The sequence below is a fragment of the Mustelus asterias genome, chromosome 6 (genome assembly GCF_964213995.1).
Source record: "Mustelus asterias chromosome 6, sMusAst1.hap1.1, whole genome shotgun sequence".
NCBI lineage: Eukaryota > Metazoa > Chordata > Chondrichthyes > Carcharhiniformes > Triakidae > Mustelus > Mustelus asterias.
The window spans coordinates 116,743,687-116,770,810 of NC_135806.1; the positions used below are offsets into that span (position 1 = coordinate 116,743,687).

A 27,124-nucleotide genomic window follows, 5' to 3' on the forward strand; every position below is an offset into this window, starting at 1 on the left:
ATAAATGGAAATGGGGTGAAGGTGGAGGGGAGAGTTCATGCTCTGATGTTTTCTTCAAAACTCTAATGAGTATAGGCCAAAGCCACTCAATCATTCCTCATACAGTTACAGAGGGACATAGATAGGATGCAAGACTGGGCAGAGAAGTGGCAGATGGACTTCAACCCAGATAAATGCGTAGTGGTCCATTTTAGCAGGTCAAATGGGATGGAGTACAATATTAAGGGAAAGACTCTTAGTACTGTAGAGAATCAGAAGGACCTTGGGGTCTGGGTCCATAGGACTCTAAAATCGGCCCCGCAGGTGGAGGAGGTGGTTAAGAAGGCGTATGGTGTGCTGGCCTTTATCAATCGAGGGATTGAGTTTAGGAGTCCGGGGATAATGATGCAGCTATACAAGACCCTCGTCAGACCCCACTTGGAGTACTGTGCTCAGTTCTGGTCGCCTCATTACAGGAACAATGTGGAAAAGATTGAAAGGGTGCAGAGGAGATTTACAAGGATGTTGCCTGGATTGAGTGGCATGCCTTATGAGGATAGGCTGAGGGAGCTCAGTCTTTTCTCCTTGGAGAGACGTAGGATGAGAGGAGACCTAATAGAGGTATATAAGATGTTGAGAGGCATAGATCAGGTGGACTCTCAGAGGCTTTTTCCCAGGGTGGAAATGGCTGCTACGAGAGGACACAGGTTTAAGGTGCTAGAGGGTAGGTACAGGGGAAATGTTAGGGGGAAGTTTTTCACACAGAAGGTGGTGGGCGAGTGGAATCGGCTGCCGTCAGTGGTGGTGGAGGCAAACTCAATAGGGTCTTTTAAGAGACTCCTGGATGAGTACATGGGACTTAATAGGATGGAGGGTTATAGGTAGGCCTAGAAGGTAGGGATATGTTCGGCCCAACTTGTGGGGCCAAAGGGCCTGTTTTTGCTGTAGTTTTTCTATGTTTCTATATGACAGCCCCTTCATCCCACTAATCATGTCACTGAACTTTTACTGAACTTTTTTTCCCCCACTGAATTACTTGCGGTGCATATTCCCGCTTAAAACATTTAGACAAACCATCACAAAGAGTGGGAATGTTATTAATGCATTTTCTCCATCATTCTGGAAATGCCTTCCCCCTCATTAGATATTCTTTTGCTGTTAATAAAGAATCACAGCAATTCAAAGCCGAAAGGACAACTAGTCAGCCCATCATTTCAGTGACGGATGTGGAAGAGCTATTATGAAGATGGTTAACAAAATAACAGCCAAAGGATTAAAGTAAAGCACCGGCAGCTCTGTGAACCTCTGAAAGAGGGATATGGGCCAAATGTGGGCAATTGTGACTAGCTTAATGATATAAACTGGGCGGCATGGACAAGTTGGGCCTAAGAGCCTGTTTCCATGCTGTAAACCTCCTATGACTCTATTTCACTCAGCACATACATGATGCTTGGATGGCTTGTTGGAACATAAATACTGCAGGATGCCTCACTGTGATAAACAGTGTGATGAGGGGCGATTCATAATTGAATTTGAAATCAAAGTTCTGCATTTCTGAATCACAGATTTTGTCCATGTTTTACACTTTCACAGACCAAAGGCTGTAAATCTTTTTGATTGCTTTTGCGATAATGGGTTCAGTTGATAATTAGCTAGATGATTTTAGCGATTAGGTTGCTTTTCACTGGCATCAGCGTAATTCACACACCACCTCCAAATTGGAAGAAACAGACAATTCATAGAATCCCTACAGTGCAGGAGAAGGCCACTCGGCCCATCGAGCCTGCACTGATCATAATCCCACCCAGGCCTTATCCCCGTGACCCCATATATTTACCCTGTTAGTCCCCCCTGTTATTAGGATCAATTTAGCAAGGTCAATTGACCTAATTTGCACAGCTTTGGACTGTGGGAGGAAACTGGAGCACCCGGAGGAAACCCACTCAGATACGGGGAGAATGTGCAAACTCCACACAGACAGTGACCTGAGGCTGGAATTGAACCCAGGTCCCTGGCGCTGTGAGGCAGCAGTGTTGACCACTGTGTCAACGTACTGCCTGAATTGAATCACAAAACAGTAACATGCAGGTACAGAAAGTAATTTAAGAAGGCAATTGGAATATTGGCCTTTATTACAAGAGCGATGGAGTGCAAAGGTAGGGAAGACTCACCACAACTGTACAAACCTTGGTGAAATTACATTGGAGTCCTGTGGACAGCTTTGTTATCCTTATTTAAGCGGGAATATGACTGTCTAAATGTTTTTTAAAAGACAAAATTGTACCCGCCTCTTCTACTACCTCTGGCAGCTTGTTCCAGACACTCACCACTCTGTGTGTGAAAAAATTGCCCCTCTGGACCATTTTGTATCTCTCCCCTCTAGTTTTAGACGCCCCTACCTTCGGGAAAAGATGTTGACTATCTACCTCATCTGTGTCCCTCATTACCTTATAAGCCTCTAAGAGGTGGATGGTTAATGGAAAACAAACCATCACAAAGAGTGGGAATGTTATTAATGCATTTTCTCCATCATTCTGGAAATGCCTTCCCCCTCATTAGATATTCTTTTGCTGTTAATAAAGAATCACAGCAATTCAAAGCCGAAAGGACAACTAGTCAGCCCATCATTTCAGTGACGGATGTGGAAGAGCTATTATGAAGATGGTTAACAAAATAACAGCCAAAGGATTAAAGTAAAGCACCGGTAGCTCTGTGAACCTCTGAAAGAGGTCAACTGTCAAGATGCCAACATCCTTCCCCAAGCAAGGCACATTGGTTTCCCAGGGAGAGAGCTCGTCTTAAAGTTTATTTATTAGTGTCACAGGTAGGCTTACATTAACACTGCAATGAAGTTACTGTGAAAATTCCCAAGTCGCCACACTCCAGCGCCTGTTTGGGTACAGCATGGCCAACGCACCTAACCAGCACATCTTTCGGACTTTGGGGGGGGGGGGGGGGGGGGGGATGGAATGGAGGAGAGAGAGAGAAAGAGAGAGGGGGGGGGGGGGAGAGGGGGAGAGAGAGAGAGAGAGAGAGAGAGGGGGAGAACCGACGCAGACACGGGGAGAACGCGCAGACTACGCACAGTGTCCCAAGCCGGGAATCAAACTTGGGTCCCTGGCGCTAGGAGGCAGCAGTGCTAACCACTGTGCCACCCATGACCTTAAATGACTTTAGCAGAAAACTACAAGAAAAAGAAAACAAATCTCTCCCTCTTTTTGATTAAGTATTATCACTTGAGCACAAGCTTGCATCCAGAGAGTGGTCAGCCTGTGGAATTCACTACCACAAAAAGCAGTTGAGGTTAAAACATTGTATGCTTCCAGCGAGTTTGATATGGCTCTTGGGATGAAAGGATGTGGGGGATGGGGGCGGTGGGGGGGAAAAGAGGAAATCAGGCTATTGAGTTCGATGATCAGTCATGACTATAATGAATGGCAGAGCAAGCTGAAAGGGCCGAATGGTCTACACCTGCTTCTATTTTCTATATTTCTATGCTTGTACCAAGACATTGAGGCAATCCTTCCATGCTCATGTATCATCATTGAAACACTGGAAAGATCGGAAGAGAAGGAAAGCCTAAAAGATGTGATTCTGAAAATAAGAGAGGCTTTTGCAGGACATCTTCAGGAATTTAGAAAGGAAGTCGTAACTTTACAATGTGTTCAAATTTCCTGAAGCAAACACGATGACCAGAACTTTCCGGCTGTTGCAGGATATTCTTTTCCCGTCGATGACAGGCCCCGCTGTAGGTTTCCTGGCAGCGTGGGGTGGTGTCAATGGGAATCCTATTGACAGTGGCGGGACCAGAAGATCCCACCGCCGGCCAATGGCATGCCGCCTCCCGCTGCAATAAACATGTCATGGAGAGGCCAGAGAACCCCGTCCATTGGCATTCAGCTTTTCAGGAGTGAGCCAAACAAGGCAAGAACTTGAACTGGCAGATTTGCACAGCTAGGATATGTGGGCCTCTAATTTCAGAAGATTAGTAATCCAGCATGAAGATTTAGAAAGGGAGAAATTTACCTGGGCACTTCAACACAATTGGACTCAAACATACGATTTTAAAAAAAGACCAAATTGTGTTTGAAGCTTGGAATTCTTTGCCAGCCGCTTACTGTGCAACTTGAAGAGGTATGCACACGGCATACTGTGGATGTACTTACCGGTGTAAGCAAAAAGATAAAAGTAAATTTCTGCGGATGCCAGAATCTGAAGAATCATCCAGATTCGAAACATTGGCTCTATTCTCTCTCCACAATGCTGTCAGACCTGCTGAGATTTCCCAGCGTGTTTTGTTTTTGTACCTGTGTAAGCATGTGTTTTCAAGTATAAATTTCATACAAGGGCAAGTTGAGAAGCTAACTGAACAATAAAAAGTTGCAGTCCTGCTTGAAAATGACAAGAGTACCGGATAGTACCTGGATGAGCACTTGGCAAGTCATAACATTCAAGGCTATGGGCCAAGTGCTGGTAAATGGGAACAGGTGACACACAGGTCGGTGTTAGAACATAGAACATAGAAAGCCACAGCACAAACAGGCCCTTCGGCCCACAAGTTGCGCCGATCACATCCCCACCTCTAGGCCTATCTATAGCCCTCAATCCCATTAAATCCCATGTACTCATCCAGAAGTCTCTTAAAAGACCCCAACGAGTTTGCCTCCACCACCACCGACGTCAGCCGATTCCACTCACCCACCACCCTCTGAGTGAAAAACTTACCCCTGACATCTCCTCTGTACCTACCCCCCAGCACCTTAAACCTGTGTCCTCTCGTAGCAACCATTTCAGCCCTTGGAAATAGCCTCTGAGAGTCTACCCTATCCAGACCTCTCAACATCTTGTAAATCTCTATCAGGTCACCTCTCATCCTTCGTCTCTCCAGGGAGAAGAGACCAAGCTCCCTCAACCTATCCTCATAAGGCATGCCCCCCAATCCAGGCAACATCCTTGTAAATCTCCTCTGCACCCTTTCAATGGCTTCAACATCTTTCCTGTAATGAGGTGACCAGAACTGCGCGCAGTACTCCAAGTGGGGTCTAACCAGGGTCCTATAAAGCTGCAGCATTATCTCCCGACTCCTAAACTCAATCCCTCGATTAATGAAGGCCAGTACGCCGTACGCCTTCTTGACCGCATCCTCCACCTGCGAGGCCGATTTAAGAGTCCTATGGACCCGGACCCCAAGGTCCTTCTGATCCTCTACACTGCTAAGAATGGTACCCTTCATATTATACTGCTGCTTCATCCCATTGGATCTGCCAAAATGGATCACCACACACTTATCCGGGTTGAAGTCCATCTGCCACTTCTCCGCCCAGTCTTGCATTCTATCTATGTCTCGCTGCAACTTCTGACATCCCTCCAAACTATCCACAACACCACCTACCTTGGTGTCGTCAGCAAACTTACCAACCCATCCCTCCACTTCCTCATCCAGGTCATTTATGAAAATGACAAACAGCAAGGGTCCCAGAACAGATCCCTGGGGCACTCCACTGGTCACTGACCTCCATGCAGAGAAAGACCCCTCCACAGCCACTCTCTGCCTTCTGCAGGCAAGCCAGTTCTGGATCCACAAGGCAACAGCCCCTTGGATCCCATGCCCTCTCACTTTCTCAAGAAGTCTTGCATGGGGGACCTTATCGAACGCCTTGCTGAAGTCCATATAGACCACATCCACCGCTCTTCCTTCGTCAATGTGTTTGGTCACATTTTCAAAGAACTCAACCAGGCTCGTAAGGCACGACCTGCCCTTGACAAAGCCGTGCTGACTACTTTTGATCATACTAAACTTCTCTAGATGATCATAAATCCTGTCTCTCAGGATCCTCTCCATCAACTTACCAACCACTGAGGTTAGACTCACCGGTCGGTAATTTCCCGGGCTGTCCCTGTTCCCTTTCTTGAATATAGGGACCACATCTGCAATCCTCCAATCCTCCGGAACCTCTCCCGTCTCCATCGACGATGCAAAGATCATCGCCAAAGGCTCCGCAATCTCCTCCCTCGCCTCCCACAGTAACCTGGGGTACATCCCATCTGGTCCCGGCGACTTACCAACCTTGATGCCATTCAATAGTTCCAACACATCCTCTTTCTTTATGTCCACATGCTCGATCCTTTCTGTCCACCGCAAACCAGCAGTACAACCACCCAGATCCCTTTCCACCGTGAATACCGAGGTAAAGTATTCATTAAGCAGCTCCGCCATTTCTAACGGTTCCGCACAAACTTTTCCCCCTTCACCTTTTAAGGGTCCTATGCCTTCACATCTCATCCTTTTACTCTTGACATGTTTGTAGAAAGCCTTGGGATTCTCCTTAATCTTACCCGCCAAGGCCTTCTCATGACCCCTTCTCGCTCTCCTAATTTCCTTCTTAAGCTCCTTCCTACATCCCGTATACTCCTCTAAATCCTTAACACCTCCTAGCTCTCTGAACCTTCTGTACGCCTCTCTTTTCTTATTCACCAGGTTCATCACAACCTTCGTGCACCACGGTTCCCGTACCCTACCAACACCCCCCTGTCTCATCGGAACGTTGTCATGCAGAGCTCCAGACAAACATTCCTTGAAAATCCTCCACTTTCCTTCGGTACTTTTCCCCAAGAATGCCTCCTTCCAATTTACCCGTCTAATTTCCTCCCTGATGACACTGTATTTCCCTTTACTCCAGAGAAACACTTTCCTAGCCTGCCTGATCCTATCTCTTTCCAATGCTATCGTGAAGGAGATAGAATGGGCCTTAGGGCCTCTTCTGCACTGTATGATTCTATGATACTCTGCAGATATCAAATGACTCTCCAAAAGAAATCCAGCAGCAGATTTCCATTGAAGAGTTCTTTTTCATTTAAGGAAAGAGTTGATAATTAAATAGCTTGTTTTGATGTTGTAAAGTTTTTATTAACATTGTATGTTCAATTAGGAACTTATCAAAAACTTTTAATGATAAAATAACTATCAGTGAAATGGTGCTGTATAGAAATCCACCGAATGCCTCTGTCCTCTTTTCCACTGTCATTGGTATTTGATCAACAATGTTGCAGCTCTTACGATGTTGCGGCCTAGAACTAATTTTTTAAAAATGTCTCCTCTTGCCATTAAAGTTGTAGCCCTTTATCATGTCCACCTTTTAGTCCCTCTAATTTTCCTTTTCTATTTAACGTCAAGATTTTGCCTCTAAATAATTTTCTTTAGCAATAATATCACTAGTTCCATAGCCTATCTTCCTTTACGTTTCACGTCAGTTTTCATTTCTATTTATCCAAAGCACTGATCCTTTGAGGTTCCTTTTAACACCTCACAGAAATCTATTTTGTATTCCATGCATCCCTCATTTAACTAGTGTCTTCTGTCCAAGGAAAGGGGAAAAAGAACACAAAAGGATGCTTTGTTTTAATGTTGAAAGACATTTTTCTGGGAGAATGATGATCTTTAGAGATAGCTGCCACTTCCAATCACTGCTACTTGACAACACTGAGGAAAGTGAGGCTTAAAATCCTCAAATCAACAAGCTGCCTTCTCATAGCGGTTCAGACGACCCTTATTTAATGCTTTTTGCACTGAGCAAGTCCATGGTTAACGTTGTTAATTGGTTCCCAAAAAATGTGCCATTAGTCTTTTTGGAATATATACTTCCATACCAACAGGCATATTAACATTTTGAAATTAAGAAAATGTAGAAAACACAATAAATATACCCTAACATGAGAAAGCTAAGAAAGCATAGGGTAGGACTTTTCAGATGGCGGGCCCTCTGATAGACACAAGGAGACCCCAAATACTGTCCCGTCCCATCTGTGCCCAACCCCATGCAGCTAAAGCTGTCGAGCTACCCACTTGGCATGGGCCTCCCCCTGAAATCGGGGAAGATAACAGTGGAGGCAGGACGAGAAACTGTAGGAGAGTGGTTATAATTGTCCACTTAAGGGCCTCAATTGGCGCAAGGGTGGGTGGCCCAATGCCTCCACCACCCCATGAAATGCGAGACAGGTCAGGTGCGTACAGGTAGGCAGCGTGCTGACCACACGCTGCATTTTACAACCACATTCCCTACCAACACCACCTCCTTAAAATGACCATTGAATTCTACCCAGAGAGTTTGGGTACTCACTAAGCTGTGAGCTCTGCCTCAGTCAAGGCAATGGATAAGTGGTGGGGGTGAGTTTTACTGGAGGTTGAAAAGACTTCTTGCAAGGTCATTAGAAAAATAATTCTGAGGACTTTTTGAAGGGCTATTGGGACTCCTTGCCACATCCTTTGACGGGTTATTTTGCAGTGGGGCTTTTGAAGAATTTTTCCAGTGACAATCTAAAGTCTATAACGCTCCCTGTGCCAGTTGACTGCATTGCTAATGCTTCTGTTCATTCTTGAGCTATTCTCTGTCAGGACCTTCATCAAAAATAGCCATTGCCTCTTCAAGGCATCACCTGGTGATCTTAAGCTAATTGTCTAGCTTTGTTGTTTTTCCTGCTAATCACTCTCTCCCTTCTCTACAGCCTTCTGTTATTCCATTTCTTTTAGGTTCTCTGTGGGCAGCAAACCTGCACTGGGAGGCAAGGAACTCTGCGCCATCCTCTGTGTTTACTTTATCCAATCCAATTTGCTTACCCAATATCACAACCACCTTTTGCAATCTCTCACTGGGTTCCACATAGCCTTTAGCTCCAGCACAATCCGGCCACAACTTCCTCCACGCACCATTCATATTGGATGAGGTAACCTTATCCCATGCCACAGAAATGCTATCATAGAAATATAGAAAATGGAAGCAGCCGGAGGTCATTCGGCCCTTCAATCCTATTCCACCATTCAATATGATCATGGTTGATCTTCTATCCCGGCACCATACTCCCATGCGTCCCCTTGACACCTTTATCGATGGTTTTAAAGATGTTATAATTCTTTCAAAATTCCTTTACAGTAGCAGTATCATACTTTCAGTTTCCCTGATAGCCTGTCCAAAAGTTCTTTTTGGTAATGGGCTTTGAAATTTGCAATCACCCCTTGATCCATAGGCTAGAAAATGGAGGTGGTGTTAGGCAATCACCATGACATTATCACACCTGTTGTCCACCTGTCTTGTCAACAAGAGCCACAATATTGTCCACAAGGGGCAATGCTCTGTTGGCAAGATTAGTCACTGAGCAATCATTTTTGACAAATGCTCGAGTTACCCATGCCATCTTGTTTGCCCTCCATCACCCTCTCTGTTTGGGAAGCACTTACTGTATGTTTACCAAGCTGCAATGTCAGACAATCCTTTGCTAATTTTAAGCCTGGCACACATTTAGAAAGAGTAAAAGATTATGTCCTGGAAGACATCAAAATAAACCAGTCTCATTAACATTAAACACTCACTGAGGAGTGCATTCGTCCTGCTCAATGACTTCACTTAAATGTTTTAATGAAGGATTCACCTGTGTTACCATCAGCACAGGCAACTTCCCAATTTACAACAGTGTTATGCATCTTAGCAGTTTTTTAAATACCTTGCAAACCACTCCAAATAGCATTAAATGATTCTATTTTTGAACTTTCACTTTAGTATTAGGATCATTGTACAAACCCCTAGACTGGGATTTTCCTGTCCCGCCCTTGGCGAGAACCAGCATAGGTGGGACAGAAAATTTGGCATGCCAACCAAAGGTCTGTTGACTTTGGGTGGCCCTTGACTTTTCTTAAGAAATGTTAAACCAAGAGACACGAGTTGCTGAGATTAATGGTTAATCCAAATGGGTAGCAGTCTCCCCATATCTATCCTAATTCCACTCTGATTCATTTATTCTGTCATGGGATGTGAGCATTGCTAGCAAAGCCAGCATTTGTTACCCATCCCTAGTTAGGCCATAAATCAGCCACGAACTCATTAATGATGGAATATGCTCGTTGGGCTGAATGGTCTACTCTTGTTCCTATGTAACTGAGTGGCTTGCTAGGCCATTACAGGGAGCAGTTAAAGGGCAGCCATGTTGTTGTGGGTCTGGAGTCACAGGTAGGACAGACCAGGAATGGATGCCAGATTTCCTTCCCGAAAGTACATTACTGAACCAGATGGGTTTTTATGCCAAATTATGATAGTTTCATGCTTTTATCATTACTGAGATTAGCTTTCAATTCCAGATTTAGAAACTGAATTCAAATTCCACCAGCTGCTGAGGTGGGATCTGAAGCTGGGTCTCCAAAGCATTAGCCTAGGCCTCTGGATTACTGACATTACCACTACACCACCATCTCCCATATTTGACTTAATCTAACAGCAGCCAAAAGGAGTTGTTAGCTTGACAAATCTTTTTATTTTGTCCGTGTTTTTTAAATAATTATTCTCACCATTGTTGCTGGCAAGTTAAGAGCTCTAGTAATATCCACCATAGGTTCACCTGTTTCAGAGCATTTATAATATTTAAGTTCACTTGTAACTTGTTTCCGCTCTCTTTTCTCAGCTGAAAACACATCACAATTGCTCAGTCTTTTGTGACTTATTATGAATTAATGATAATATTAATGAGTAATGTCGGAACAATTCCACACAACCAAGGTGGCATAGAGTGGGACCTGCTGCTTCACATGGCTCCCAAAATGGTGTGGTGCACAGCCATAAGAAACAGGAACTGGAGTAGGCTGTACGGCCCTCCAGTAGGATCATGGTTGATCCAACATTTCGTGCCGTTTCTCCATACCCCTTGATTCAATTACTGATCAAAAATCTATCTCAGCCTTAAATATACACAAGGACTCTACCCCCACAGCTCGCTGAGGCACGGAGTTCCAAAGACTCTCAAAGCTCAGAAGAAATTCCTCCTCATCTCAACCTTAAATTGGTGCCCCTTTATTCTGAGACTATACCCCCTGTTCCTAGACTCTTCCATGAGGGGAAACATCCTCTCAGCATTTACCCTGTCAAGCCCTTTAAAAATCCTATATGTCTCAATGAGATCACCTCTCATTTTCCTAAATTTCAATAAGTGGAGTCCTGACCTGTTTAACCTTTCCTCATAAGACAATCCCTCCATACTGGGGATCTTTCTAGTGAGCCTTCTCCGAACTGCCTCCAATGAAATAATATCTTTTCTTAAATAAGGGGACCAAAACTGCTCAGTACTCCAGATGTGGTCTCACCTGCACCTTGCACAGTTGCCCATCTACACTGAACAAGATATAGGAACATAGGACTTAGGAGCAGGAGTAGGCCATTCAACCCTTCATTCGATATGGTCATGGCTGCTCTGATCGTGGACTTTCCTGTCTGCTCCTCTCAACCCTTGTCGATCAAAAATCGAACTCAGCCTTGAATAAATTCAATGAACAACTGACAGCGACCAAGAGAAGGAACTCTGACCATTTATTTTACTGTCTCCATGGGTCAGCATGGGGCCAACACTGCCTGAGATCCACATTCAGCCCCGGCCTGGTTCAACTGCACCTGCCCATTCTCTTAAGAGCCGAACAAACAGATCTTTGCTGAAAATAAACCCTCCATGTTTTAATTTTTTTTAAACATCGTTTTAAAATGCTGTTTCACCAGGAGTCCACAGGAAGCAAACCAGCAGATTAACAGTTAATCCAGTGGGTAAGCACAAGACAGGGGGGCCACGATAGTGGAAAGAGTTTGGAAAATCTCAAACCTTACTGATTCTAGATGTTCGCAGCAGCACAAAAGCACTTCCAATTCAGCAAGAGTTGATAATATTACTGAGAGAGGCCACAAGGTGGCTAGTACGCAAAAAGCATCACAGCTGCTGGAATTCAGAATGTCAGTGCTAAAAGCTGGGGTCTGCAGAGGGAATTTTGCTCTGATGAAAATTATAACATATAAACTGACCTGGAACTAAAAAAAAATAATCTTCAATACAACTTCCCTTATATTAATTTTCTTACCAGAAAAAAAACAGAATATTCATAAACTTTGAACCATTCAAACATCAGAGCAATATAATTTCATTAATTACACAAATGAATTAAGAGTTTCTCTGTAAGCTTTTCCAACATTAACCTCTCCTAAACCCTAACCGGACTCAGGTTCTGATGCACCTCCCTGCACTGCTGCCAGCTATGCCTTCAGGCGAGGCACCATGCTCTGGAATTTCATTCCCCAAATCCCTCTCTTCCTCCTGCAAGATCCTTCTTAAAAGCCAGCTCTTTGACACATTTAATGTCTCCTTCAGTGACCTGGTACCAGATTACAGATGACCCTCAGATTTCCTCGTGATAATAGATCCAATTATTTTACATGGGATGGAGGCAGGACTTAAAGGCTCTACACTTACCCAATTCATCATTGTTATTCTTTTTAAACATGGGCGATAGCATTAAATTGGAAACAGGTTAATGTATCTCACCAGCAGAAAGCAACACTCTCCTAATAAGGCCCAGTGCCTCATAAATCTCCTCTGTAGTCTTCCATTTCAGTAACTTCAGGCGTCCTTCCTATCCCTTCATATCGGCCATATGTTGACATGGAAGCTTACTGCATGGCCTGCGCAAGCTTACATTGTTAATATTGTTAAGCGGACTCAAGAAATTCAGGTAGAAAAGGTGTAAAGCCTCTGAAAGATCCACTGAAAGATCCGTAAAATGCTTTGGGGTATTTTTCTGTGTCGAGGGCATTATATTGACATGAATTGTTGATGGAAAGAAATGAGAAAGAACTGCTTCCGATTTTCTGTTCCCCTATTCAGGAGCGTGGAAGTCAATGGCTTCATTTCACACCATAGCCGTCAGGGTTAAGCTAACTCAGCAAACACTGATGGCTCACCTTTTGCCTCCGAGTAGTTCAATTACTCATTAGCTTAGAGCACCAATGCCATTGTGGGAACCTTACACAACTTAATTGAAATATCTTCCTTGATGGTACGCAATTCTCTCTCAGAATCATCAATGGTGTACGGTAGATTCGTCATCACTGAAAGATTACAACCAACCTGTCCAATCCTCTGCTTAATATCACTTTCATTAGCAATTGATAACAATGCAATATATTTTATTTCCCAAAATTTGTAACCAAAATGGAAACTGTGCTCTCAGAGTTTCGATCAACTCAGAAAAATGAGATGGAGGTTAAAGAGAGGGAGTCTCCATTCTGAAAAGAGGATTAACTGATTCAGAGTTCAGAGATTAGAGTGCTCCGAGTAGAAGTTTACGGGAAGCCCATTGGCAGCTGAATACTCAAAACTCCTAGCTAATGCACTCCGCACCTTGGACTTGGTAAATCTACAGGTCCTTTACAAGGTTAGGCTACTTAGGGAGATAGAGGGCAAATTTTAATCTAAGAAAATGGGCGTGTTTAGAGTGGGTTGAAGGACAAAAGTGTCCAGAGGGACAATTTTTTCCACACAGAGGGTGGTGAGTGTCTGGAACAAGCTGCCAGAGGTAGTAGTAGAGGCGGGTACAATTTTGTCTTTTAAAAAGCGTTTAGACAGTTACATGAGTAAGATGGGTATAGAGGGATATGGGCCAAACGCGGGCAATTGGGACTAGTTTAGGGGTTTTTAAAAAAAGGGCAACATGGACAAGTTGGGCCGAAGGGCCTGTTTCCATGCTGTAAACCACTATGACTCTGACTCTATGACTAAAAGTCTTAAAACTTCAAATTCCTGCCCCGAATGCACCACCACTGCTTGCCTCTAGTTTTAACTGAGGTGGGAAGGTAGGCTGTAAACCAACCCATTCCAAATAGGCAGGTTAGCACATTAGATAAGATAATGTTGTTGTTTAACTTGAACTGTGATCAGGCAACCTGACAGCTTGCTGGATTCAGGTAGCGAGTGCCTTTACACCTTTCACTTCAATCCTGCATGCCCGCCCGAGTGATCTTCACAAAAGGGCACCCCCCCCTCCCCACCCCCAATTTCATGACCTTCTTCACAAGACCTCCCACTTCCATTCTCCCAGTAAGAAGTCTCACAACACCAGGTTAAAGTCCAACGGGTTTATTTAGTATCACGAGCTTTCGGAGCACTGCTCCTTCATCAGGTGAGTGGGAGTTGGGTTCACAAACAGAGCATCTGTAGACACAAACTCAATTATATTCTCCCAGGCCTCCAACCTTTTCCCAACCTCAAGTCTTTGATCACCTTCCTCCACACACCCCCCCACCCCACCTGAGGCCTCTGATCTCCCACTGGGATCAGCAGCCTCTCTCAGATCGAGATCAACTCCCCTAGCCTCTGCCCCATCCCCCCACAAACCCACCTGGTTCTGTGCCCATGAGTTCAGGCTAGCTGCTGTGCAGGGAACAATTGGGTGTCATGCATGCTATGGAGTTAAAGCCCCACAGCGTGCAAAGTAATCCCAATTTCTGAGTTCCTCGGGCTTTACTGATCCACCCAAACCCAGCAGTTCAGGGAGTAAATATTAGTAAATAAAGTAAATATTTACTATATATAAATATAATAAATATTCAGACTAACATGTCTGTGGTATTTTGTTTTCAGGTTAATAATTGAGTTTAAAAATCAGATTGCCATTCTACAAAGTGTACTTAATATGCAAAAGGAACAAGGTTTCATTCCCTGATTGGCTCAGCCGAACGCAATTTTAAAACACAACTTTTATGTTTAAAAGTAGAAAGTTATGCATATTGTTCAAACCGTTTCTGCATTGGTAAACCAATTAAAAATGTTAATTATATGACACTGTAATAAAAAATTACGGCATCTCAAGTAGATGCTTGTTGAAAACAGAGCTTAAAAACAAAGGTCAGTTTTAAGCAAAGACTTCCCATACAATGCATCTGACAAACTGGCAGATAAATCTTTCCCAAAGGAAAATAAGCAGCAAAATGTCACATTTGGAATGATTTTTAAAAAACTTGCATTTATATCATAACCTCAGGACACCCTAACAGTGCTGTGCAGACAAATCAGTACTTTTGAAGAGTGAGAAAGGAGAGACCCAATTTGCGTACTGTCATTCCCACAATGGTAGTAACGGATCAGGGTAGCCACTGAGGTTAAACCAAGGCTTTACCTGATGCAATTATTTTCAAAGCCTTCTCTTTTGGCTAAGATGAAGCATCAGGTCAAGCCCGGGAAGGGGTGCAATGTCTCATCTTGCCAGCTTGGATCTTGTTTGTCCCTCCTGTGGGGTCCATAGAATAGAATCCCTCCAATGTAGGAGGCCATTTGGCCCATCAAGACTGTGCCGACAACAATCCCACCCAGGCCCTATCGCCTGCTAATCTCTCTGACACTAAGGGGCAATTTAGCACGGCCAATCCACCCAAATCTACACATTTTTGGACTGTGGGAGGGAACTGGAGCACCCGGAGGAAACCCATGCAGACACGGGGAGAACATGCAGACTCCACACAGATAGTTCCCACGGCCGGAATTGAACCCGGGTCCCTGGCACTGTGAGGCAGCACTGTGCCACCGTGCAGCCCACATGATTAGACCTAATTTGAACTGGCTTTTTTGATTGGAAATAATGTACAAAAGGTACCAATAAAAAAAAAGATCTAGTCATCTGTTTTTAGGTGCAGATTGAGGGATCAATGTTGGCCAGGGTATTGGGAGAAATGTTTGAATCATGCCACCCGATCTTTTACAGACACCTGATGGGCAAACATGGCCTCAGTTTAACACTTCCTCTCTAAGAGTGCAGCTCTCTCTCGGTGGAACGCGAGCGTTTAGTCAAGGCTGGACCTTGGAGGTGAGGGGGGGTGGGGTTAGGAGCAGGGAGGTGGAATCAGGCTACAGAGTTGAATGATCAGCCATGATCATAATGAATGGCTCAGCAGGCTCGAAGGGCCGAATGGCCTCCTCCTGCTCCTATTATTCTACGTAAGCACAATATAACCAGCATCAAGGCCAGGCTTATGACTTCACTTTTTTTATAATTGTGTACAGTGAAATATTCTCGATTGCTGCGATATCAGTTTTTGAGCATGTAATCTACACAGCAAATTCCCATAAAATATTAATGTCAACACCCTAAGTAATATTTAACTTTGTATGCTTGCTTCAGATGCCATACTTTATTCTGGTTATCATCTGCATGAATGGACTGATTAACTGAAACAACAGCAATGTAGAATCCTGCATTATTTGCTGCAACCTATTGTTATTCACTAATGCACTGCAATTCAGCTCACTTAATGATACCAATCTTATGAAAAGATTGTAATTTCTTACCTGAATGAGCAGGGAGAGGTGAGTGAGGTCGAGGAAGGGCTGTAGACTGACTGCTTCCTATCAGACTTTTCCTGTTGTTAGTCCGGCAACTGAAATTAAAAGAAGAAAAAAATAAATACAACAACACAATTTTAAGACATTTAATCACTTTTTAGACCTTTATTACGATTTACTCATGAAATCCAACATAGCCAAAGAACATTTCATTTTAGAATCATAGAATCTCTACAGCGCAGGAGGAGGCCATTCAGCCCATTGATCCTGCTCTATCTTGCTAAATGTTCAGGACTGACTGGCTGGCAGGAAAGTGATGAATCCTGGTGACGGAAATAAGTAGAAGACGACAATATGAATGGAGGACAAAGCATCCTACTTGATTGACAGCCCATTCACCAGCTTAAACATTCCCTTTCTCCACCACCAGTGTGTACTGTCCACAAGATGCACTTCAGCAACTTACCAAGGCTCTTTCAAAGGCACCTTCCAAACTCGTGACCTTTACCACTTAGAAGGACAAAGCATCTTACCAGGCCCACCCCCCCACCCAACCCTGTAACCCCACACACTTACCCCACTACTCCCCCTAATTTACACATTTTGGCACACTAAGGGGCAATTTGGCATGGCCAATCCACCTAACCTGCACATCTTTGGATTTTAATAAATGTCATTACTATTCAGGGTCTAACTTCAGAGTTGAACATTAATCATAAGAACATTAAGGGGGAAGGGAAGAGCATGCCCCTGTGTGCTAGGCAGGTGCAAATATATAGGTGCCAGAGGGTTGCAGAGTGGCAAATGTGACAACCCTTATTCAGAAAAGGGTGCAAAGACAGTCCTGGCAACTACAGGTCAATTAATCTGACGTCAGTGGTGGGCAAGTCTTTGGAATCCTTAATCAGGGAAGAAAACAGAATTCCCACTCACCTGAAGAAGGGGCTCAGAGCCTCGAAAGCTTGTGTGGCTTTTGCTACCAAATAAACCTGTTGGACTTTAACCTGGTGTTGTTAAACTTCTTACTGTGTTTACCCCAGTCCAACGCCGGCATCTCCACATCAAGAAAAAAATCAACAGGCACTTGCAAACATTTTTGTTAATTAAGAACAGCCTGCATGGATTTGTAAAAGGCAGATCACACTTGACTAACCTAACAGAGAAGGTTGAAGGGAATGCAGTGGATGTTGTCTATATGGGCTTTAAAAAAGCATTTGGTAAGGTACCACCTAAAAGACTAGTTAATAAAATTGAGGCTTATGGAATAAGAGGTACAGTATGCAGTTGACGTAAGGACAGAATGCAAGTCATGGTAATCGGTTGTTTGACAGACCACTGGTTGGTAGACGGTGGTGTGCCCCCCCCCCCCACCCCCAACCCCCCCCACCACCGTCCCCCCCAAAAAGAGTCAAAGCAACTTGGATCATGGAATAAGGAGTAAAATTCAGAATTTGCCAATGATACCAAAGTTGAAGTAGCAGCAAAAAGGGAGTAGGATACAAATTTCCTGCAGCAGATCATAGGTAGGCTAGAATGGGCAGCACAGTGGCACGTGGAATTTAATGTACGGAAATGTGAGGTGATGCATTTTGCAAAAAGGATGGGGAGAGATGATATAGACTTAATGGCACAGTTTTAAAATGTAGAAAACAGAGGGACTTGGGGTGCATGTGCAGGGGAAGGTGGCAGGGCACAATGAGAGAGTGATTAGCAAAGCATATGGGATCTTGGGCTTCATAAATTGAGACACTGAGTAGAAAAACAAAGGAGTTATGCTGAACCTATATAAAGCTCTGGTTTGGTCACAACTAGAATACTGCACCCAGTTCGGGACACCACACCTTCCGAGCGATGGGAGGATACAGAGGAGGTTGAGCAGAATGGTTCCAGGGATGGGTGTGTCTTAATTACAAGGTTCGGTTGGAAAGGCTGGGGTTGTTCTCCTTGATGTGGAGATGCCGTCGTTGGACTGGGGTAAGCGCAGTAAGAAGTCTCACAATACCAGGTTAAAGTCCAGCAGGTTTATTTGGTAGCACAAGCTTTCTTTGTGTTTATATATGCCCTGTTTGTGAACACAACTCCCACTCACCTGATGAAGGGGCAGTGCTCCGAAAGCTTGTGCTGCCAAATAAACCTGTTGGACTTTAACCTGGTGTTGTGAGAATTCTTATTGTGGTTCTCCTTGATAGAGATGCACAAGATTATGACAGGTTTAGATGAAAATCTCTTCCCATTAGCTGACTGTACAAGGAGAGGAGAAACTGAAGACTTTGGGCAAGAGGTGCAGGGGAATGTGAGGAAGAACTTTTTTACGCTGTGTGTGGTAATGACCTGGAACTCGCTGTCCATGAGGGTAATGCAGAAACAATTTCGAAGGGAAGTAAACATGCAGGGCTATGGGGACTGAGTGGGGGAATGGAACTGGCTGGATTGCTCAGTGAGGAGCTAGCAGAGACTGGATGGACTGACTGGCCTCCTTCTGTGATGTAAATGACTCTACGACATACAGGCCAAGACTTTTTAATACACAACTGCAATTTTTCTTCCAAGCCTCGCACCATCCTGACTCAAAGCTGCATCACACTTTCCTCACTGTCGTTGTGTCCAAAGCCTGGAGCTCCCTCTCTAACAGCAGCCTGGGTGTACCTACACCACATGGACTGCAACCTTTTTAAGAAGGTGGCTCATCACCACCTTCACGAGGGTGTGGGAATCAAAGCCAGTGTTGCTCACTTCCCAGCAATGAATTTTTTAAAAAAACATACAAAAATAAATAAAACCTTTATCTTTAAACAAATCTAAAATCCAAGTTCTTTTGGATCATTTCATGACACTAACTTCAAGTAATTTTCAATGTACTGAAAATGGAGAGTGATCTCCGGATTCTAACGATACTATTGCTAGAGGCAGCACTGTAGATGCAACATTACTTGATTATAATGGGGCAATCCCACACCACATTTTTATTGTTAATATCCAGGCAGCTCTTGTAAATCAAAAATTGTGTAAGATAACCCATTAGTAAGGACATGTTGAGCATTCATGCTCAAACAAAATGAAGCTACGTGAAAATAAATCATAGCATTTCAAAGTCTGATCACAGATCTATCGAAGGTTGTCACTCAGCTTAGAGATAGTGGAATTCGAGAAAAAGCCAAGGTGAAAGCAGCAGTGTGGCTACGAATAAATAATGCTCAGGCATGAAAGGAAGTGGTAAAAATTCAAAAACAGGCGTATGAAACAAAGTCGTTTCAGAGCAGCTGAACCAGCCACAGACAGCATGCCTTCTCTCCACTGGAAACAGAAACAACCCCTGCAACCTTCCTGTGAAGGGAATATTCTCATCATCAAAAAGTGTCTGAAATCAAAATTCCAACAGCTGAGAGTTGGAAGATTCAGCAGGGGCCCTTATTTCTCCAATCAGCATGGATGCTGTGCACTCACTGCACCACAGTCTGAGATCATTCCAGAAAGGATGCCCACGGATTGCCCTCGATTCAAACAACGTTCTTGCTCAAACCCTGCACATCCCGTCAGCGAAAGAGGAAGAACAGAACATGCAAATACATGTAATGAGGAGGAGATGTAGACCATTCAACACCTCGAGCCTGCTCCACCATTTGATAAGATTGTGGCTGATCTGTTTCAAGGAGGATGTGATTGCACTGGAGGGGGTGCAGAGGAGATTCACCAGGATGCTGCCTGGGATGGAACATTTAAGTTACGAAGAGAGGTTGCATAGGCTTGGGTTGGATCCATTGGAGCAGAGAAGACAGAGGTGGCTTGATCGAGGTGTACAAGATTGAGAGACATGGACAGAGTGGATAAGGAGCAGCTGTTCCCCTTAGTTGAAGGGTCAGTCACAAAGGGGCATAGGTTCAAGGTGAGGGGCAGGAGGGGGTGGAGATGTGAGGAAAAACTCTTTTACCCAGAGGGTGGTGACGGTCTGAAATGCATTGCCTGGGAGGGTGGTAGAGGTGGGTTGCCTCACATCCTTTAAAAAGTACCTGGGTGAGCACTTGGCATGTCATAACATTCAAGGCTATGAGCCAAGTGCTAGTAGATGGGATTAGGTGGGAGCTCAGATGTTTCTAAGATGTTGGTGCAGACTCGAAAGGCTGAAAGGCCTCATCTGCGCTGTATGGTTCTAAGTTCTACATTCCCACCTACACCCGATTTCCTTGTCTAACAAGACTCTATCTACCTCCATTTTGAAATATTCAATAACCCTGTCTCCAACACGTTCTGAGGCAGAGTGTTCCAACATTGCACAACCCTCTCAGTGAAAACATCCCTCCTCATCTCTGTCCTGTAAGGGTGATCCCTAATGTTAAAATAGTGCCCCTTAGTTCTGCACTATCCCACAAGAGGAAATGTCCTTTCAAAATTAAAACTGAAGTTCGACCTGGAATGTCCCATCACCCTCATTCCACCCCACTCAGAGTCAAACTGTATATTCTGCCTCTACCTCCTCCCACAAGAGAATGGGGACAACCCCAGTTCAATAGCAACCCAGATCACCACACACAAAACAAAATTTGACCCTCTAAACTTCAATCCAAAGAAGGAATTCTGATATTGTTTCATATCAGTCTCAAAATGTGGGCTATCTTAAATGAAGGATTTTGGACTTTACAATGCCAACGTTTAATACCAGTTTCAAGGAAAACTAGGGCAGCACAGTGGCACAGTGGTTAGCACAGCCACCTCACAGCACCAGGGACTGAGTTCAATTCTGACCTTGGGTGACTGTCTGTGTGGAGTGTGCATGTTCTCCCCATGTCTACGTGGGTTTCCTCCCACAGATGTGCAGATTAGGTTGATTGGCCATGCTAAATTGGCCCTTAGTGTCGGGGGATTAGCAGGGTAAATATGTGGGGTTACAGGAATAGGGCCTGGGTGGGATTGTGGTCGGTGCAGGTTCGATGGGCCAAATGGTCTTCTGCATTGTAGGGATTCTATGATTCTAAAGCTGTGGACCTAAAGCCTGGGTTACTTATTAAAAGAGCAAAATTTGGTTAAAAACATTTAATGACTGTTAGGCTGGAGTGTCCAAAAGCATGCTGGGAGGCTTAACCAAGTTCACAATAGTAACTTGGATTTTTCCGAATGTTGAAGACAAAGTTCTGGGTTACCCTGAGTAAAGTAACAGCCAGGATTTGTCACATTTTCAAAAGGCAAAGAAAGATAAAGAAGTCACGACAAGGACAGCTGCCTTTGTGAACCATGAGGAGGAGTGAGAAAGGGAAATGCAGCAGCCTACTTGGCCAGCAGGTGATATAAAAACAGCCATTTTTAGTGAATTTGAAGCAACAGGTCGGAAACAAAGAAAGACATCGACAGAGAATTAACCCCGCAGAATTCCAAACCACATTGTGTTTTGAGTTGTGCTCCTGACTAAAGCTCTACATCACCAAAGCACAATATATTTTACAGATAAAGTCAATAAAACCAAATATTTTAAAAGGTTCACAGTCTCATTTGGCCCTTAGCTCACAGTGCCCTAAAACTGCAGGGACAGAACCATCCATTTCCACCATTGGCAAGACTCATGGTGGGCAGGAGAGCAGGATTTGGTGGGAGGACAGAAAATCCTATTGCCAATAGTGGCAGGTTAGTCTGGGATCTTGCTGTCCCGACTTGCATCTTGGCTTGAAGGCATAGGCCGAGTGCCCTGCAGAGGTATGTCGGGAGCTCCATTTGCATCTCATGAATTCTCACTAGGTGACAACACACCAGAAATCTTGTTCCTCTCCAAATTAAATCGCCCCGCCAGCAGGAACTTGGAGCCAAAACATTGCCTGACTTCAAGGAGAAATTAGATATCGCTCTTGAATTCGGAGCAGTCTCAAAGGGCCGAATGGCCTACTCCTTTCTTCTGTTTTCTATGAATTTAGAATGTCCACTTTCACAACCGAACACAAGGGGCGTGCACCCTCCTGCACCCGGACGTTTTGCCTTCCTTTCACACCATCACTGAGAGACATTGGCGGCCTGCAACACAAGCTGCACCAGGATTTAGGACAGGGGAGGGGCGAGACCCAGCCAGGACTGAGGGGGAAGGGGAGTCAAGGGGCAGATTGGAAGAGTCGATGGCTGTCTGGGTGCCATTTAAATGTAGTGCCCAGGCATTGAGGTAATGGCAGGACAGGTCACTTCCTGTCCGCCCCGTCATGAGACTCACCGTCTCCTCAAAGACACATAGTTAATAAACTGAACAGCTCAAGATCTCATGCATTCAGCTGCTCCGCACTCCAGCAGAGGTCACAGGGTCACTGTCTGTGTGGAGTCTGCACGTTCTTCCCGTGTCTGCGTGGGTTTCCTCCGGATGCTCCGCTTCCTCCCACAGTCTGAATGGTTAGGTGCATTGGCCATGCTAAATTCTCCCTCAGTGTACCCGAACAGGCGTCGGAGTGTGGCAACGAGGGGATTTTCACAGTAACTTCATTGCAGTGTTAATGTAAGCCTATCTGTGACACTAATAAACTTCACACTTTAAAAATGTACACACACTGAAGTTCCCTGCAGGGATCACTAACTAATGACCTGCTCTGGTAGCCACAATATTTTATGGCCAGTGTAGTTCAGCTTCTGGTCAATGGTTAGATCCTCTATTGTTGGAGATGGTCATTGCCTAGCACTTGTGGGGCTTGAATGTTACTTGCCACTTCTCAGCTCAAGCCTGGATATTGACATTTGGACATGAACTGCTTCAGTATCTGAGGAGCTGCTGAACATGTTTGCAGATGACTGCACAATTCCCACTTTTGATCTTATAATGGAAGGGATAAAATTGATGAAACAGCTGAAGATGGTTGGGCGGGTCTAGGACATTGCCCTGAGGAACTCCTGCAGTGATGTCCTGGAGCTGAGATGACTGACCTCCAATCACCATAATCATCTTTCTTTTGCCAGGTATGACGCCAACCAGCGGAGGGTTATCCCCTCAATTCCTATCTACTCCAGTTTTGCTAGGACTCCTTGAATCCACATTCAATGCTGCCTTGATATCAAAGGCAGTCAGTCTCACCTCAGCTCTGACATTCAGCTCTTTTGTCTATGTTCGAAACAAGGCTGTAATGAGGTCAAGAGCTGAATGACCCTGGAGGAACTCAAACCGAGCACCCATGAGTAGGTTACTGCTGAGTAAGTGCTGCTTGATAGCACTTCAATGACCCCTTCCATCACTTTACTGATGATCGAGAGTAGACTGATGGGGCGATAATTGGCTGGTTTGGGTTTGTCCTGTTTCCTGAGTACAGAACATACCTGGGCAATTTTCCACATTGCTGGGTACTGAAACAGCTTGGCTAGGGAAGCGGCAAGTTCTAGAGCACAAGTCTTCAGGACTATTGCCAGAATGTTGTCAGCGCCCATTGCCTTTGCAGTATCCAGTGTCTTCAGCTGTTTCTTGATGTCACGTGGAGTGAATTGAGTTGACAGAAGACTGATGCTGGAGGTTTCTGGAGGAGGCTGGAGGTTTCTGGAGGAGGCTGAAACGGATCATCCACTCAGCACTTCTGGCTGAAGATTGCTACAAGTACTTCAGCCTTATCTTTTGCACACATGTGCTGGGCTCCTCCATCATTGAGGCTAGGGATAATTGTGGAGCCTCCTCCTCCTCCAGCAAGTTGTTTAATTGTCCACCAACATTCACAGCTGGGTTTGGCAAGACTGCAGAGCTTAGATCTGATCTGTTGCTTGTGGAATCGCTCAACTCTTTATCACTTGCTGCTTATGCTGTTTGGCATGCAAGTAGTCCTGTATTGTATCTTCACCAGGTTGATATCTCATTTTCGGTATGCTTGGTGTTGATCCTGACATGCCCTCCTGCACTTTTCATTGAACCAGGATTGATCCCCTAGCTTGGTGGTAATGGTGGAGTGGAGGATATGCCGGGCCATGAGGTTACAGATTGTGGTCGAGTACAATTCTGCTGTTGCTGATGGCCCACAGCCCCTCATGGATGCCCAGACTGGAGTTGCCAGATCTGTTCAAACTCTATCCCATTTTGCACCGCGGAGGGTATCCTCAAAGTGAAGGGGGGACTTCGTATCTACAAGGACTGTGTGCTGGTCACTCCTATCGATACTATCATGGACAGTTGCATCTGCAGCAGGCAGGATGGTGAGGATGAGGTCAAGTATGTTTCTCCCTCTCTTTGGCTCCCTCATCACCTGCTGCAGACTCAGTCTAGCAGCTATGTCTTTTAGGACCTGGCCAGCTTGGTCTATATGGTACTACTGAGTCACTCTTGGTGATGGACATTGAGCTCCCCCCCACCCAGAGTACATTCATAGAATCCCTCCAGTGCAGAAAGAGGCCATTTGGCCCATTGACTTGGAACCAACTTAGCATCCTACCCAGGCCAACAGCGGGTGAATACAACTAAGTGGCTTGCTAGACCATTTATGCGCCAACCACATGGCTGTGGGTATGGAGTCATGTGTAGGTAAGACCAGGCGAGGATGAGAGAGTCATAGAATCTCTACAGTGCAGAAGGAGGCCACAGAGCCTATTGAGTCTGCATCGACCACAATCCCACCCAGGCCCTATTCCCGTAACCCCACATATTTAGCGTGCTAATCCCTGACACTAGGGTCAATTTAGCATGACCAATCAAACTAACCTGCAATCTTTGAACTGTGGGAGGAGACCGGAGCACCTGGAGAAAACCCACGCATGGGGGAGAATGTGCAAACTTTGATTTGATTTATTGCCACATGTATTAACATAGTGAAAAGTATTGTTTCTTGCGCGACAGACAAAACATACCACTCATAGAGAAGGAAACGATAGAGTGCAGACAGAGTGTTACAATCATAGCTACAGAGTAGAGAAAGATCAATTTAATGCAAGGTAAGTCCATTCAAAAGTCTGACAGCAGTAGGGAAGAAGCTGTTCTTGAGTCGGTTGGTACGTGACCTCAGACTTTTGTATCTTTTTCCCAAAGGAAGAAGGTAGAAGAGAGAATATCCGGGGTGCGTGGGGTCCTTAATTATGCTGGCTGCTTTGCTGAGGCGGCGGGAAGTGTAGACAGAGTCAATGGATAGGAGGCTGGTTTACGTGATGGATTGGGCTACATTCACGACCTTTTGTAGTTCCTTGTGGTCTTGGGCAGAGGAAGAGCCATGCCAAGCTGTGATACAACCAGAAAGAATGCTTTCTATGGTGCATCTGTAAAAGTTGGCGAGAGTCGTAACTGACATGCCAAATTTCCTTAGTCTTCTGAGAAAGTAAAGGCATTGGTGGGCTTTCTTAACTATAGTGTCAGCATGGGGGGGACCAGGACAGGTTGTTGGTGATCTGGACACCTAAAAACTTGAAGCTCTCGACCCTTTCTACTTGAAACTCCACAGTTATGAAGTTAGAAACTCCACACAGACAGTGACCCAAGACCGGAATTGAACCGGGGTCCCTGGCACTGTGAGACAGCAGTGCTAATCACTGTGGCACCTTGCCACCCCAAAGCCCCACAGATTTCCTGCCCAAAAGGATATTAGTGAACCAGATGGGTTTTTATGACAATCGGCAGTGGATTCATGGTCATCACTAGACTTTGATGGGATTTGAACTTGGATCCCCAGACCATTACCCTGGGTCTTTGGATTACTAGTCTAGCAACAATACCACTGCACCACTGCCTCCCACAATGGATGCAGGGCTGCCGTGATCAGTGGGGGAACTTGGCCATCTGAAAGATTCTGCCCAGACGATTCTGAAGGGGTTTGGCAGGATGCATCCTGAGAGAATGTTTCCCCTTGTGGGGGGAATCTAGAACTCGGGGGGTTACAGTTTCAGAATAAAGGATCACCCATTTAAGACGGAGGTGTAGAGAAACATCTTCTCTCAAAGGGGCTTTGGAATTCTCTTTGTCAGAGAACAGTGGGAGCTGGGTCATTAAATGAATTCAAGGCTGAGAAGGATGGACACATTCTGGAACTATAGGCAAGTCCAGGGTAATGGTAGGAGTGGGCCGCTTATTGAATGGCAGAGCAGGCTTGAGGGGCCGCATCTTCTACTCCTCCTCCTATTTCTTAAGTTCCTTCAAGGTTGGCAGTGAATGATGTCACTTAGCCAGAGAAAAGGAAACCCGGACCCTTGAACTGCACATAACTCACTATAGAAACTAACTTGCTATAGAAACTAACACTCTGTTTACATTGTCAGACAAGCATGAGTTCTATACTTATTAGATATTGGCACTCTGCCAGTGTAAACAGACTTGGTTGAATGCCAGAGGAAGTATTTGATCTCCCTCTGTTTCCCTAGGTAACAAGGGATAGTGCGAGGACTTGATCTCCGCTCTGTACGTGGTATTCAGTTTCAAAGGTCTATTACCTGCAATAAGGCAAACATTGCCAGGTATAAAAGCACAAATAGAAAGGAAAGCTTTTGAAATACTGCTGGGGCTCTGTACTATAGCTGAGCTTAACATTTAGGATAAATGCAACTTTAAAAAAAATAAAATGCAAGACTCCACCGCTGTATCTGGACCAAATTCTTTTTTCCAAAGTTGATAAATTAATCTGTTACTGACATTGTAGGATTAATCTGACAATGGGGAGGTGAAGAAGATGGCTTAAAACAGTGCTCATTTGTCAACTAAGACCTTCTTCTTGACGCTAAGTTACTGAAAGACACAGTCATTTTCCATCAGCATCCTTGCATCTGCAAAGAATGAGGGACATACAGCAAACAATCCATGTCTGATGAGGTGCCTTCATGTGGCAAACCTTCGCCGGCGGTTAAAGGGGCCATTCCGTGAGAGGCAGGTTCTGCCGCACATGACGTTTCCAAGCTTCATTGTGGTTTCTTGTTTTCGGCAATGGCACCTGTTACCAATCCACTGTAGCCAAAGGTCATCGTGATGGTGCACGGCAGCGCAAAAGAGATGCTGTCATTTCTCTCTGTCATCAGCTGGCGACTCCCAGGTGAAATAATTGATGTTCAAGGCCTTCAGGTCATTGCTAATATTCACACAGCAGAAGGCTTTTTAAAATCAGTAATTCTA

General features: G+C 44.8%; 1 protein-coding gene across 19 annotated transcripts in view; it reads right to left on the bottom strand.

Moving 5' to 3' along the window:
- The window catches only part of LOC144495111 (microtubule-associated serine/threonine-protein kinase 4-like), a 462,554-nt gene that overhangs the window by 105,358 nt on the left and 330,072 nt on the right, over positions 1-27,124 (bottom strand). For all 19 annotated transcript variants that reach the window (XM_078215011.1, XM_078215009.1, XM_078215010.1 and 16 more), the window contains one exon: positions 16,117-16,205. In XM_078215011.1, coding sequence (XP_078071137.1) covers positions 16,117-16,205 — 89 coding nt within the window. The remainder of the gene's footprint in view (positions 1-16,116; positions 16,206-27,124) is intronic.